Here is a 16,119-nt window from a genome sequence, read left to right as displayed (position 1 = left end):
ACAACCTAAATTTAAAAAAAAAATGAGCGTAGGTGTGCAAAGATGAGGTGGTGAACTGCTGACTGAAAATTTAGTATTTTGAAGCCACCCAGTGGTTCTGCAAGGAGGGGAGGGCATAGGAAGTTTCCTTAAAGAGTATGAAAGGAGGCGCTCTGGTGGCCTAGTGGCAAGAAGCTGCACCACCGTCCCAGATGTACCCAGTTCGAAATCCACCAGATGCTGTGCTGGAGAAGGAGGGGCAATCACCTCCTGTACTAGTCAGATCCAATTTGATGGTACAAACAAAAAAATAATAAATAAATTTTTTTAAAAAAGAGTATGCGAGGGACAGCCTTATTCTGTCAGTTGGAATAAACTCACTGGCACCCAGTTGCCATAGCAGGTAATAACAATGCTATTTCATAAGCTAACTGCAAGTCTGCTTCACCTTCCTATTATGAATCAGTGTCACTTTCTAGTATTTTTTAAAATGGAGTGTTCATTTTTTATTCCTTTCTACGTGATTGTGAAATCATTGCATTTTTCGTTTCCCTTAAAATGACATAAAATTTAGTAGCTTGTCCAATTATGTTATTTACTGTTCTCAACTTAGTTGATGTCATAAAATTACACAATTTAAGGAGGCATGATAATTTTATTATTTCCCTATGGCTATAATTAGGCCATTTTATTTGCTATTATAATTCTCAGACATTATGATTCCATGATTTCTTTCAGTAACAGTGATTTCATTGTCTAGCAGTGCTCAGTTGTATAAATTGTGTTACTTATATTTAACATAGACTCCTTACATCATTATGCCCTTGATTTCTTCTAAGCCTTTGGGGTGATGCTGTACCCAACTGGCATCCTGTTGACGCAGGCTTCAGCTCAAGCATTGCTCTCAGCAGACACCTTTCCTAGTTTCCCCAGTCCTGGTTCTTTGCCCTTCCCAGTGACTTCCAAAGCTCCCTTAAACACTTCCACTTTTTGGTCCTATCATGCTGTAAGGATCAGGCCCTGTGAATTGTTTATTCACTATTGTATGGTCTTTTGTCTAGCATGAAGTCAACAATGAATATAAATTCTTCTTAGATAACTTTTAAATATAAAAACTAACCCTGTTTAGAAGAATGGGGAATTTCCCATCAGAGTCCTTGTAGATTTCTTGAAAGGCAGATTTACATTTCTGTAGATTGAAGCTCAACATAAAGAAAACAAAGATTCTTACCATTGGGCCAATTAATAGCTTCATGACAGATGGAGATTGGGATTGTTAACAACTTTAGTTTACTTGGTTCTGCAATCAAAATTTTTGGCACCAGCAGTCAGGAAATCAAAGACAAATTGCATTGAGAAAGTCTGCTGTCAGGGACCTCTCTAGAGTACTGAAGAGCAACGATGTCAGTCTGGAGACTAAGGTGTGCTTGATATAGGCCATGGTCTTCACAATTGTTTGCTATGCCCCAGAGAGCTGGACAATGACTCTGGATGAAAGAACGATTGATGCCTTTGATTCGTGGTGCTGGAGAAGAGTATTGAGCATAACGTGATGCAGGAGAGCAAACAGTTCTGTCTGTTGAAAATGATGAGATTGGTTCAGGACAGGGCAGGGTTTAGAGCTGTTGTGCATAGGTTTGCTGTGAGTCGCATATGACTCAATGGCACAGAACAAAACATGTTTTCCAATTAGATAATAAGCTCTTGCTTGGGGTTCTGACTTACTGGCAATGAGTTGTTGTTGTTGTTATATCTCTATTTATTTGTCATACTCCAGTCTCAGAATTCTAGTAAGTCTTACTTGTTTATGAACCTCAAGATACCCTTGACTATACGCAGGAGAGTTCGTAGGGTCAATGTAAACATAGTGCTTTCCCAGTGTTTGCTGTACCTTAATAGTCATGGGTGGTGCAAGCACTCTTTGCTGCTCAGTGACTTCAGTCCACCTACAGGTGATCCTTTAATAAAAAGGGAAGAACTTGCTCCGTATTTCTTAAACTGAAAAACAAGTTCAATCCTTTAGTTGCATTACTTAGAGATGCTATGTGAAATGTTGAATGAGGCAGGAAACATCAAAAGATGGAGGGAATACACAGAATTACTGTACCTAAAAGAATTGACCAGCACTGAAATATTTTGGGAAGTATCATATGATCAAGATCCAGTGGTAAATGAAGGAAGAAGTTCAAGCTGCACTGAAGGCACTTACAAAAAGTAAAGCCTCAGCAATTAATGCAACACCCATTGATGTGTTTCCAGTAACAAATGCAGCCTCGGAAGTGCTCACCAGTCTGCCAGAAAATTTGGAGAATAGCCACCTGGCAGGGTGACTGGAAGAAATCCTTATTTGTTACCACTCCCAAGATAGGTGATCTAGCAGAAAGTGAAAATTATTAAACAATATTATAAATATCACTTGGAAATGAAATATTACTGAAGATCATTTAGAACAGTACATGGACAGATAATAGCCAGAAGTTCAAGCTGGATTTATAAGAGGCAGTGGTACCCAGGATATCATTGCTGATGTCAGATGAATCCTGACTAGAAGCAAAGAATACTAGAAGAATGTCTATTTGTGCTTAGTTGGCTATGCAAATACATTTGATTTTGTGTATCATAATAAAATAAGGCTAATATTGAGAAGAATGGGATTCTCTGAATACTTAAGTGTACTCATGTGAAACTTGTTCCTAGACAAAAGGCTGTTTGGCAAACAGAGAAAGAGAACACATGGTTTAAAACTGATAAGGGGGGGTGTATCAGTTGTGTCCTTTCTCCATACCTATTCAATCTGTATGCTGAGCAAATTATTTGAGAAGCTGGACTCTCTGAAGAAGACACTCTTGGTAGCAGCATTTAGGAGATCGTGAGATGTATTGCACTGGGAAAGTCTGTAGTCAGAGACCTCCAAATTATTGAGGGGCAGTGATGCCACTTTGAGAGCTAAGATGTGCCTGATTTAGGTCATAGTCTTTTCAATTACTTGTTATGCATTTGATAGTTGGACAATAAATAACAACGACAGAAGGAGAATTGATGTCTTTGAATTGTGGTGTGGGAAAAGAGTACAGAATAACCCACAGACTGCCAAAAGAACAAACAGAGAAGTACTAAAGAAAGTGTAGCCCGAGTGCTCTTTGGAGGCAAAGATGATAAAGTTTCATCTCACATAGTTTGGGCATGTTGCTAGGAGGGGCTATTCCTTGAAGAGAGACATCATGCTTGGGAAGAGGTGGAAGGTCTGCAGAAGAGAAAAACTCTCGACCATGTAGTTTGACACAGTGACTGCAGCAGTGGGCTTGAGTGTGTCAGAGATTGTGCGGATGGCACAGGATAGGATAAGGTTCAAATCTGCTATTCCAAACAGGAAGAGTTTGCCTATCTTTTTACCTCAGAACTGCTATTGGATTCAAATTGCCAGAGAGGGTGCTGCCTTTGGATTAGCAAAACCATTAATACCCTCTTGGCATAGAGTCTCTGCGAGTTGTACTTGACTCTGACAATCATCATCAACAACAGAGCTTATCCAACAGAATGTGAAAATTATCAAAGTTTCACTCATAACACATGCAAGCAAAATATCATTGAAGATCATACAAAACCAGCTGGGACAATAGATTAACAGAACTGCTGGAAGTTCAAACTAGGTTTATTTTTTAAAAGGCCATAGACCCAGCATATCATTGCTGATGTCAGATGGATCTTGGCAGAAAATACTATAACAATGTATATTTGTGCTTCATTGGCTATGCCAATGCTTTTGACTGTGTAGATCATACTAAACTATGGCTAACACTGAGAAGAATTGGAATCCTAGAATAGCTAATCATGCTAATATGAACCCTATACTTAGACCCAGAAGCTGTTGTTCTAACAGAGCAAGGAAACACTGAATGGTTTAAAATTTAAAAAGGTGTGCATCAGGGATGTATCCTTTCTCCATACTGATTTAAACTATATACTGAGCAGATCATTCCAAAAGCTGGACTCTGTGAAGAAGAATGTGGCATCAGGAAGATCCTCAACAACAATAATAAAGAAACTCCAACAGACACAGACAAACAGTGGGTAGGAAGTGGCAGTGCACTTTTTTCACATATCAGGAAGATGTGATCTTTCAATAGGATGCTAAAGTTTTAATCAAATGAAAAGATAAGAAACTATTGATACTTAAATTATTTCCTTATTTGAAAGAAAAATTTGTTTACTTAGTTATCTAATAGAACATTTATTTCACCTTGGAGTTGCACTGCTAACTGAAGGACCACTCATCCTTGGTTGGAATCTGCTGACAGTTGCAAGATAAAAAGATAGGATGTCTCCTCCTATGTGATTTAGAGGTGTAGAAATTCAATGAAGGGTCAGCTGAGATGATTCCTACTCAATGGAAATGAGTTGAGTTGATGAAGATTAAAGGCTACAGCCTGCAGTATGGATTACACTTTAGCATAAAGAAAACAAGTGGACCGTTAAAGACCATCATGACAAATGGAGAAACAAATGAAGTTGCCAAAGATTTCATTTTATGTGGATTCACAGTAAACACCCTTGGTATTAGTTGCCAAGAAATCAGTAAACATATGACAGTGACAAATCCGGACCGCTATTTAAAATGTTAACAAAGATGTCATTTTGAGAACTAAAGTGCACCTTATCAAAGGCATGGTATTTTCAGTCATATCATATACACTTACAGCTAAAAAATGAATAAGGAAGACCAAAGAATTAATGGCTTTGAATTATGGTGTTGGTAAGGAATATTGAATATATCAAGAAATGCTAAAAGAAGAAGCAAATTGGTCTTGGAGACAACAGAGTCAGAGTGCTCCTTAGAAGCAAGGACTTCCTTTCACACACACACAGTCTTGTTATCAGAAAGAATCAACCCAGGAGAGGGACATCATGCTTGATAAAGGAGAGAATCAGCAGAAAAGAAGACATCAAAGTGATGAATCGAGACAGTCGCTACAACGATGCACTCAATACAGCAGTATTTGGGAGGATGGCTCAGAACTGGACAGTGTGTGTCCCATCGTGCATAGAAGTAATTTGAGCTACCACTTTATGGTAGCTAGCAGCAACATACAGAGAGTTCAGAGAGTTTTCACAAACTAAATCAAAATACGCAGGCAGCACCCAAACTATAAGAGAGTATTACCAGCCCACATAAGACCTTGGCACACCCCCCTTTATGACCTTCCTCTACCTCCATAGCTACTGTCCTAATAGCAGACGTTAATTTTGTCTGGTTTTGTACTTCTTGCTAGATACTAGTGAGTCTGCTCCTACCCATAGTGAGCCTGTGCAGAACAACAAAACTACCCAGTCCCACACCATCCACAGTTGCATCTGTGCTTGAACCAACTGTTGCATGCACTCTTGTTTCTGGATCCTTTCACTCAACATTGTGAGTCTCCTCTATATTGTGGCATAATTGTTAATCAGTTAATCTCATTGCTCAACAAATTCCATTGCATGTATATACTGAAATCTATTTTTCATTCTACCATTACATAAATTCTACTGTGAACATTTCCCCTTTTGATATCACCAGATCTGCATTTCTTTGGGGTTTGTATGAAATGCCTGGTAGTCTGCTTCCAAAAGAAAGGCCTGCAGACCTTAAGGGCTGTGACCCCGATCGATACAAGTGGAGTTTTTATGAGTCAACCAGATGGTAGCTGGTTGGTATATAGTAAGTAGTGTGCCTATATTCAGAAAATTCTGGTAGCATAGCCCAAACACATTGCCCCTGTGGTGTTCAAATCCACCTGCATCTTTGAGGGAGAAAGATGGGCAGTCTCTTCTTGTGCGATTTACAGTGTCTGGACAATCTATGGGAGGGTCAGTTCTTACTCAGTGGCAATGAGGTGTATATGTTCAGGCCTCTTTAAAATGTTAACAGGCAAAGATGTCGTTATGAGGACTGGGGTAAAAGATATTATCAGACAGTTGAGAATTGTGAAGTATCTGCTTCTGTGAAGGTTTAAAGCCTGGGAAATTCTAAGGGTGCCTCTACTCTGCCTCACAGGTTTGCTATTGGCAATACATAGTTCTTGGCATCAACTTAATGGCGATGGTTTAGCTTGGATTTACTCAACAGCTATCTGAAATATCTGTCAGCTTCTGCTCCTACAAGCTGTGTAGGAGAGTTCTGATTTCTGCCTTTTTGCCCATTTTTAAATTAGGTTCTCTGGTACATGAGGTACTAGGGCTGCTGACCTGAAGTCACTGTCTGCTCTTTAGGAGAAACAGTTTCCTCCTGTAACGATTTACAACAGAAACCCAGTGGAGGGTTGCTGTAAGTCAGAAAACAATTGATGACAGTACACTGGACTTCTTTGTACTTACCTGTGACAGTTCTTTATACATTTAACTATTTAACATTTTAAGTTAAAACAATTTTGGATTTCCTTAATAATAGGAACTAGAGAATTCTAGAAACTTAGAAGCTTTCACAAAAAGGAAATAGACTTAAGTATTTTGTGTACTGCTGCTTTTTATGTATTTCATTATGGCTATTACCCTATCTGTCTCACATGCCATTTTCCATGTTGTAGCAGGAATACCTGAGGTGTATGAATGCCAACATTGTAATCCTTTGTGGGTTGTATTTGTTTTGTAGATGACATTATATGAAGATTGTGTTGCAATGCATCTTAAAACCATCCTCAGTAGTGATGAGCACTCCATGATCACATCTTCTGCAAAGTGAGTGGTGGAATTTTTCCTGACATATTGAAATAAATAGTTTCCATAAAGTATTTTTGAAGTAAATGTATCAGTTCTTTGTGATTTTCCTTTTTTTTAAAAAAAAAAATGTGAATTAGCCTTTAGTGCTCTAGTGGTCTAGTCCATAGAGAATTGTGCTGCTGACCCAAAGGTGATTTTAAACCCTCAGGGCCTCTGAGCTAGAAAGATGGGCACACTCTTCCTCTGTGATTTATAGCCTTGAAAAAGCTACTGGAGGATCATCTATGAGTTGGCTTCTTTTCTACGGCAATGAGTGACTTTCAAGTTAGACATTCTAAATTTGAGTTGTTGTTAAGTGCCGTCGACTCATAGCAACACTATGAACGAAAGTCCTCAACTTTTGTGTTACTTTCATCCTTTCTCCAAGTTCATAGGGTTTCCAGAGGCAAGCTGTTATGGAGGTGGATGCCACTCCTGCTTCCAAGCTTGTTTTAATCGGGGAGCACCACCAAACACTGTCCACCATGGGTTACCATTATGGCATTTGACACATCAGTGTCACAGTGTTCAGTTTCACAGCAACCACAAATTACCTCTGTACAGAAAATCACACAACATCTTATTTTTGTAGTGAGTTACTTTTTTGGTTTGTTTTTTTTTTTTAGTTACATTTAGAAGGTCTCCCCATCAACCCTGCCCCTTATCTGAGAGGGATACCTTTCAAAATGGGCAATGGTTGCTTCAAACTTAGGACCAAACCTTATTTATCCTGTTGTCATAGGACACCAGGATACATATGTGCACCAGACACCCATGGTACCTGGGTAGCAGCACTCACTCACTGGAAGGCAGCAGGGAGCACAGCTGACCACCCCCTCTGCTTTCCACGCTGGTGCGTAGTGGAGGTGGTGGAAGCCAGCTCCTGGAAAGAACACACACTGTGCACTATCTCATGGAGCTTCAGCAGAACCATGTAGTTAAAATAGTTCTGACCATAGCTCAGCAGGGGCAATGGAAAAGACAGGAAGCAAAATACCAAAAAGAGGAGACAGAGACTGCCATTTATATTTGATGCTAAACTTGAAATTTTTATGTCACAAAAAGGCAATAGGGTTGAGAGTTTAGTTCATTCAAGTTTCTATTAAATGAAATATTTATGATTATAATTTTGAAAAGTTGCTTTAGTATAATTTATCCTTTCTTGTAAATACAATTATTTACTCTTAGTATTGGTAGAAGGGGGAAATAGGATATTTTCAGAATGGAAGAATTACATATTAATTAAAAATTAGTAGATTTAGTTGATTAAATGGAGCCAAAGCTACTTGATTTTATTTCCAAAATGTTATCTAACTGGAAGTTAGAATTTAGTTTGAAGCATCTTATACTGATTCTATGAGAATTAGAAAGTGACTCAGACTTGAAATCAGCTGAAATTTTTTACTGATCTGCAGAGAAATAAAAGATTTCTCTTGATTTCTGGTTCAGCAAGGCAATGCTATTGTTTTTGTGAAGAGAGAAGGAAACACAAGGACAAGAAAGATAGACAGAGGGAAGTGGTAAAAGAAAAATACTTTTGAGTGTATTACTTAATTTTCAAGGAAGTCATTAGAAATAAATGTATTTGTGATAAAAATACAAATTTAGTAACAAGTGCTTATGGTGACAACCCCCACATCTCAACCTCCAAATTTAGGCAGTATGATGGAGCAGAGTGTAAAGATTTAAATAAGCCCATGGGAGTGAGTACACCAATGGGCAGAGTTGCTATAGACTGCAGATTCTGTATGTGCTCTTACTGGGTTTTTCCTTCTTGTCTTTTGAAATTTAAATGATAATGTTTTATGGTAAAATGTACAGATTTGAAGAGGACTGACCATACTTCTAATTTTTCATCTCAGAGAAAGTTTATATACTTTAATTATCTACCAAGTTTTGGAAGACATTAAGACTTTGCCTTATGAATTTAATGTGTCTTTGAGTTTGGTTTCCCCCTCTGTAACTCTGATCACATCAACTCCTAAAAATACCAGTCAACAAATAATCAAACAATTTCATTAAGTACCTTTCCCAAAGATAACCAACCATTGCTGTTTCTCTTCCAGTAAAAGTGGACCTGCCTCATCCATTTTATTTTCTAGTGAAAGTTTATAAATTATATTGGGTTTTCTTTCAATCATTCATAAACATTTTGTTTTATAACAGTATTACAGTAGATTAATAGATTTGATTAATTGCAGTTTCTAATCAAACCCTTACTGTGTATTGCCTTTTCTTTAACTCAACTTATCCATCAGTTTTTTGTTAATTTATTAAAGAATATAGGATATTTTTGAGGGCCTAGATAGAGAAAAGGGAACTCTAGTGACATAGTGGTAAGGCGTTGTGCTTCCAGTGCAAAGGTATGCAGTTCGAATCTACCAGCTGCTCAGAGGGAAGAAGTTGGATGATCTCCTCATTTGCAATTTACTGCCTCTGAAAATCCTCTGGAGGGTCAGCTTTGGGGTGGTTCCGACTTGAAGGTACACAAAAACAACAACTATATATGTACGTTAATTGGTACATTATCAAAGATTACTTTCTGTGGCGTTGCACTGCTAACTAACCTGAAGGCCATGCCTCTTTGGCAGTTTCAGTGCAAGGAACAAAGATGGGCAATCTCCTCCCACATGATTTACAACCTTGGAAACCCAATGGAAGGTCAGCTATGAATTGGCTTTATCTTGATAGCAATGACTTTGACTTTGGTTTTAAAAATATACATATATAAAAATATGTATATGTATACACATTCCATTACCTGTGTAATACAACATTTTTTTTGCATTGGTAACCGTTTTCAAATAAAATTTTATACTTTATTGCCTTTAATAAACTGGATAGCTTGCTTTATGAGAATAGTAAAACAGTAAGTTATTGATGACAAGTATAGTCTCAATATTCAATGCTGCTTCCTATTTTGTCTGCATTTTGGTCACATGATCATTAGGAAATTATTCTTATTAAAATCGCAGAAGATGCTTTAGTCCAGGATTTGCACAGAAAGTAATTTATGCTAATTAACATATTATTTGAATCAAATCTCTCTGATGATTATTTTAAAATTTTTTTTTAAATTACATGCTATTTTGAAATGAAATTTGAGTCATGTATTTGTAGAGTCCTTCCTGTTCTCTAGAGGACAGCTTGGAAAATACTGTGGATCACATTATTGAACTTAATATGAGTAAAGCCTAGTCTGGAGGAGACTCATTTGTGATGTTTGTTTTCCCTTTGCCAGTGCAAAGGCACTCAGTTCGACTCTGCCCATTGTTCTACAGGAGAAAGATGGGCAGTCACCTATCCTGCAGTTTAGTGCCTCTGAAAACCCACTAGAGGATCAGATATGGATTGGTTCCAGTATGACAGTACACAGCAGCAATGTAAGAATAAGGAGATCTGGTGGCCTAGTGGTTAAGAAGCTGTACCGCTATCCCAAAGGCACATGCTTGAATCTACCAGCTGCTCCAAAGGAGAAGGATGAGAAATCTCCTTCTGTGCAATTTACTACCTCTGACAACCTGATAGAGGGTCAAGTATGGGTCAGTTCCAACTCAAAGGGCACACAACACAATAGTGTTAGAATGGAAAGGTTGCCTATCAGTTCCAACTCAAAGGGCACACAACACAATAGTGTTAGAATGGAAAGGTTGCCTATCAGTTCCAACTCAAAGGGCACACAACACAATAATGTTAGAATGGAAAGGTTGCCTATTATATGTTTCTCAGAAGGCTGTCAGGAAAATGTATTGGAATAATACAATGAAAGTACATCATATAAACAAAAATGTATTACATAAACTGTGGTGCAATAACCTGTTTACCCAGATTCATTTTAGATGTGTCCTTTGGCCTTGGCCCAGCTAATCACAGGGCCATGCTTTGATTCTGTTCCAGTCCTGGTCCCCAGGGCTGCAGGCTACCTTCCTTTTACAGGATTCCCTGCACTGCATTAAGTTCTAGAGGATTTGTCATAAATAGATTGAAGAGAGAAAGGGAGAGTAAACAATATGTAAAATACCATAATTTTAGTTTTGGTTTTGTTTATAGATATATTTAACTAAACATAAAAGCAGAAAGACTGTTTAATAAATGTCTACTATACGCATCACTGAGCTTTAGAATTTATCAATGTTTTATCAACTAATGACCACATTTTTTACTATATCTTAAATACCAGATTTATTTTTACTTACATTTCAGTATATATATTTAATAATATCTTCTAAAAATATGATAATAATAATAACAACAACATTCTAATAATACTCAAAGGGAGCTCTGGTAGCCTAGCAAATAAGGAGTTGCATTGCTAACCAAAAGGCAGACAGTTCAAATACATCATCTTCTCCATGGGAGAAAGATGGGCACTTCCCTTAGGTAGATTTGCAGCCTCTGAAAACCTGCTGGAGTGTCAGCTATGAGTTGGTTCCAGATCTTCAACAATGACTTGACATGAATGCCTTTACTCATTTTATGTTTCCTCTAATTATTTCAAAGTTTGTGTTTATTTGATGATCAGTTCAAACTAAGTCCCAATCAAAGTTCACATATTATAGTTAAATAATACTTCTGTTTTGTTCTTTTTAAATGTATAATTGTCCTTTTCTAAAAAAAAAATTATTTTGAAAGATAACATAGGTGAATAAATCATAAAGGTAACTCAGTGAAATTTTACATAGACATATATCAATAAATTTTACATATATGTATATTTTAACCCTAAAATTAAAGAATATAACATAACTTTAAAATATAATTTTTTCTTTTTTCGAATATTTATTCAATAGACCTTCCAGGGTTTTCTTGTTTGTTTTTTAGCAAGATTATATACTACTTCATTGACTGTTGTTTTCAATCCAACAGCAACTCCAAAGACTTTTAATGACAAATTTTATTAGTGTTTCAGTCTTTTTTTCCTGTTAATCAATTTCTATAGCAATGAAAGGGAGTTCTGGTGGCCTACTGGTGAAACGTTGTGCTTTAATCCCAAATGTATGCAGTTCGAATCTGCCAGCTACTCTGCAGAAGAATGGACAGTCTCCCCTAGGGTGATTAAATTTCCTCTCAACACCCTCTAGAGGGTCAGCTTTGGGTCACTTCTGACTCACTGGCACACAACAGTAACAGCAAATAGCAAAGAAATGGAATACAATAAAAAGAAAAACCAAGTAAACTATGTATTTCTAACAGTAACAAGACCTAAATTAAATTAGTTCTGCACATTATTGTATTATTTATCTTGAGGGGAATAAATTAATGGATTTCCAGAGAGTATGACTCAAGGGGCTGATTGGTTCTAAAGTAATACCTAATCTGTTCCTTTTCAGGCACAGAACAGTTATCTCCACTTTCTGAAACTTATACCATTTCAGTTTTATAAAAGATCTTTGTTAGCATCCATTTTCATCAAACAAAATAAATCTGAGTTTTCCCCTTTAACAACAAAAACCTGAAATTAATATTCCATGTTTGTTTTGTAGCAAGCTGAGTAAAGAGGCAGCATGCTTCTTGAGTGAAGAGAGCCTTGTCCCCAAGCTCCTTCCCGGGGAACTACACTCAGCATCTCAGCATCAGACCACCATGGTTTTGAACTGTGTCTGTGTACACTATATGTTAGTGTTCCTTTAGATGGTACTTGGCATGATTTGGTAGGTTTGGGGGTCTGGAAACCCTAAAATAAAATGTTTCCATACAAATTAATGGCACTTGCTGCTTCACTTTATGTTGCTTAAGGTGAAAGAATGGGAAACTTGTGTATTATCCAGACACCTGTGCAATGACGAATAGAGCAACAGTCATAACATGCTTGCCTTGAATTCTTTAGCACTGCAGGTTCTGTCCTGAAAGTACATAGGCTGCAGAAAATAATGCATTGTTCTTTGACTCAACTTTAACTCACCATTGCTGTGAAGTCAGTATCAACTCAAGGTGACCTTCCGGGGTTTTGGAGGCCGAAAATTGCACAGGAGGAGATTGCCCATCCTTCCAAACAGCTTCTGTTGGATTCAGACCGCGTCTTTGGCTTGGCAATGCAACTTTTTACCTATTAGGCAGACAAACCTAAAAAATTTCTTCCAATGAGTTTAGTTTCAATATTTTATAAAGTCTTGATTTAGTTCAGTTATGTAGTGCAAGATTTCTTCTTTATCTTTGTATCATTTAGAAGGTCTTGAATTTACCTAGAACCTTTTACTCCTCAGTAAGAAGTAAAGACTTACATTACCACTGACCCAAGTATTTTGGCAGCTTGACTAACTGTCCTCCTTTTCAAGTTTGCTCATTGTTCAAAGGAAGTGAGCCAACTGAGTTTACTGACATGTACATTTTCTTTTCTTCAAAGAATATTGTCTGCTACTATAAAAGACTTCGTTGGCAAAATAGAGAAGAACTATGATAAAACATTGGACAATTCTTGTGAAGCGGAAGTCATAGCCAGTAAAGTAAGAGGAACAGCATCAGGGCATCAGAGGGTTTTACTGACCATGTTGATCTTGAACCGTTTTAACACTAAACTGATTTTCTGTCAAACTGTTTCTTTTCTTTCCTTGTTTTTAAATTTCCTTTCAATTAATTACAGGTGTAAGTGTTAAGAGTCCTTTCTTTTTTCTTTCTTTTTTGGTTACCTTTTAATAAGTTGGGAAATTGCCTTGTTGAAAATCATTTGGCAAGCTAGAGTTTGGCAAAGCTAGCACTTTGCAATCCCTTCTGCACTGACTGGCCCCAGCAGTCAGGTCACCAGGGCAATCAGGGGGTTCTTCCATCAGGGAGAGAGACAGAGAGGGATCTCCTTCCCCAGACCATATCCTATTGGAAGAGACAAATCAAGTTCCCCTCAGAAACACTGTTGGGACAAAACCCTGCAGTCCTCTACCCACTTCAGGGTTTTGTTTCTTGTTGGCTTTTTTATGTACAAATTTCGTCTATGCTTTATGGGCTTCATGCAACTAAAATAGCATTTTACTGACCCTCAGAAGCTCCTGTTTCTGCTTGTATAGTTCATGGCAAGACATTCTTAGAAAGAGCCTGGTTCTCTTGAACTCACAAAGGAATTAGCTCCCCTAGCTGCCCCCCGGATTCATGCTATCCATGGTCTTTTAAGTAATGGAAGCAAAAGAAAATAGAAATAATCATATCTTTGTCGCTCTCAGCCTCTTTCTTTTGTTTTTCTACTCTGTGAAGAGTTTCAGAAAGCAGAAACCCTCTCTAGCCACACATTCCCCTCTAAACTACTGCTGGCGTAACTTTGTCTTGGCATATCATCAAAGCCAAGTAAGTAGAAGAAGAAAAGAAAAACTGTGCAGATAAGTGTTATATTAAAAGTGGCATCGACAGATTTAGCCCTAAATGTTCTTTCCCCTTGTAATTCAAGAAAGGTAAAATCAGTGCTTGTTTTTCTTTCTCTTCTCTTTTTCTTCTTTGTCTTTGTACAATTTCATTTTCCCTTTGAACTCCTAACCCCTCTGGACTGTCACTCCTTTGCACACCAAAGCTTTGATGGCTGTTTTACCAAGACCAGCCACTCTGTGATGCTCAAATAGTATTATAAATTGATTGTGTTTTCTTAAAAGTTTTAGAAAATATACCTATCAGAGAGAGAGGCTCTCTGAGATGGGTCAATCTCCAGAAGTTAAAAAATGGAGATATATTGAAAAACAAGGAATTCATGCAGTATTATTCAAAATGGTTGACCCTAGAGGACATTATGCTGAGTAAAGTATCTCATTCACAAAAGGACAAATACTGCATGGTGCCACTTGTAAAACAGGACTGACATCAGGGTTAAGGGGAGACTGAGAAAGATGGGTTCAATAATACATACTGCATTCAAATAGATGAGGGAGAAAACTGTTTAAAAGTGATATGTGATTAGGTAATTTTGTCGTGACAGGAGGCCAGAGCGAAGGCTGTGTAGTGGAGTGGACCTGGGGGGGAGGGATTGTAAAACAATGAAAGAATTTTTCTTTTACTTTTCAAAGAGGGGAATGTACTTGGGGGGGGTGTGGCTTGGGAGGGGAAAAACGTACAATAATGAATGAATGGAAATCCAAAGTCTCTGTAAATTTTCTTTGAAATTAATAATAAAATTTTTTTTAATGGAAATAGATTATAGGAGTAGTTTTGTACATGTGACATATCGCAAATTTTTTGTAATGTGTATTTTTTTTGCATATTCTGTCACTTTATATTAAAAATAGTTATAATTTTCTAATGAGGAAAAATACCTATGCAAAAACTAAATACTTTTACCCATGGTACAGAGTCTAATGGGCCTACATAAGAGATTTCATAAGTATTTACATCAGAATTATGCTTGCTCTTTTTTGTTCTATAAACATTGGTAGCTGTCTAAATTGTAATTGTAATAGATAATCAGTTACTAGTAAACACCTGAATAAACTTTTCCCCTATACTTTTCTTCTCCCACTTGCTTTTCACCAGACTCTTAACTAATGAAGACTCTGGACACTTTTTCAGAGTTTTCTAAGCTGAATTTTTGGAAACACACTGCCAAACTTTTTTTCAGAAGTCGTCTGGTAGACTCAAACTTCCAACCTTTCAATTATCAGCCAACTCATTAGCCATTTGTACCACTATGAGTTTCCTTCTCTATGAATTTATAGACAAGATTTGTTGGGTTTTTTTAATCCTCTCCCTTAAATGCAGATTTTAAAATTAGTTGCTTCCTGAACAAAAACGTCTATAGAATTAGTAAATTTTTGAATTGTAGTGTTTCTGTCTAGTGATTAGGAAGCTCTGGTGGCCCGCTGAGTAAGGAGCTGCATTGTCAATCCAAAGGCAAGTGGTTCAAATCCACCAGTTGCTCTGTGGGAGAAAGATGGGAAATCTCTCATGTGATTTATAGCCTCTAAAAACCCACTTGGTGGGTCAGCTGTGAGTTGGTTCCATTTTCAACGAGATAACAATGAATTAAGATAACAATGGTGACTATAATTTCTAAGCATCTTACTTTAGAATGTCTTAAATTTTTATTATATTTTATAATTAGTTACTTAATTACTCTTAATCAACTCTGTTGAGAAATGGTATTAAGTACAGGATGCCAAAAAGCACAGGACAGTAAGAATTAGCCTGGTCTTGAGTAATCAAGGAAGGAAAAAATGGAAGTAGTTATAATGCTCTGCATGGGTTTTTTTTTTTTAAAAAAAATATTAATTTCAATGAAAATTTACAGAGACTTTGGATTTCCATTCATTCATTGTTGCACTTTTTTCCCCTCCCAACCCTCCCCCTCAGTACATTCCCCTCTTGGAAAAGTAAAAGAAAAATTCTTTCATTGTTTTACAATCCCTCCCCCCAGGTCCACTCCACTATACAGCCTGCACTCTGGCCTCCTGTCATGACAAAAATACCTAATCACATATCACTTTTAAACAGTTTTCT

The 16,119-nt window shown here is 37.2% G+C and overlaps 1 protein-coding gene across 1 annotated transcript in view; it reads left to right on the top strand.

Moving 5' to 3' along the window:
* The window catches only part of DGKH (diacylglycerol kinase, eta), a 243,155-nt gene that overhangs the window by 171,027 nt on the left and 56,009 nt on the right, over positions 1-16,119 (top strand). The window contains exons 13-14 of the mRNA XM_006884615.1: positions 6,608-6,693; positions 13,058-13,157. Coding sequence (XP_006884677.1) covers positions 6,608-6,693; positions 13,058-13,157 — 186 coding nt within the window. The remainder of the gene's footprint in view (positions 1-6,607; positions 6,694-13,057; positions 13,158-16,119) is intronic.

Source organism: Elephantulus edwardii, unplaced genomic scaffold (assembly GCF_000299155.1).
Source record: "Elephantulus edwardii isolate Elephantulus edwardi_28Jun2011 unplaced genomic scaffold, EleEdw1.0 scaffold00036, whole genome shotgun sequence".
NCBI lineage: Eukaryota > Metazoa > Chordata > Mammalia > Macroscelidea > Macroscelididae > Elephantulus > Elephantulus edwardii.
The sequence above is the reverse complement of the archived record's forward strand: the minus strand, read 5'-3'. Positions and strand labels throughout refer to the sequence as shown.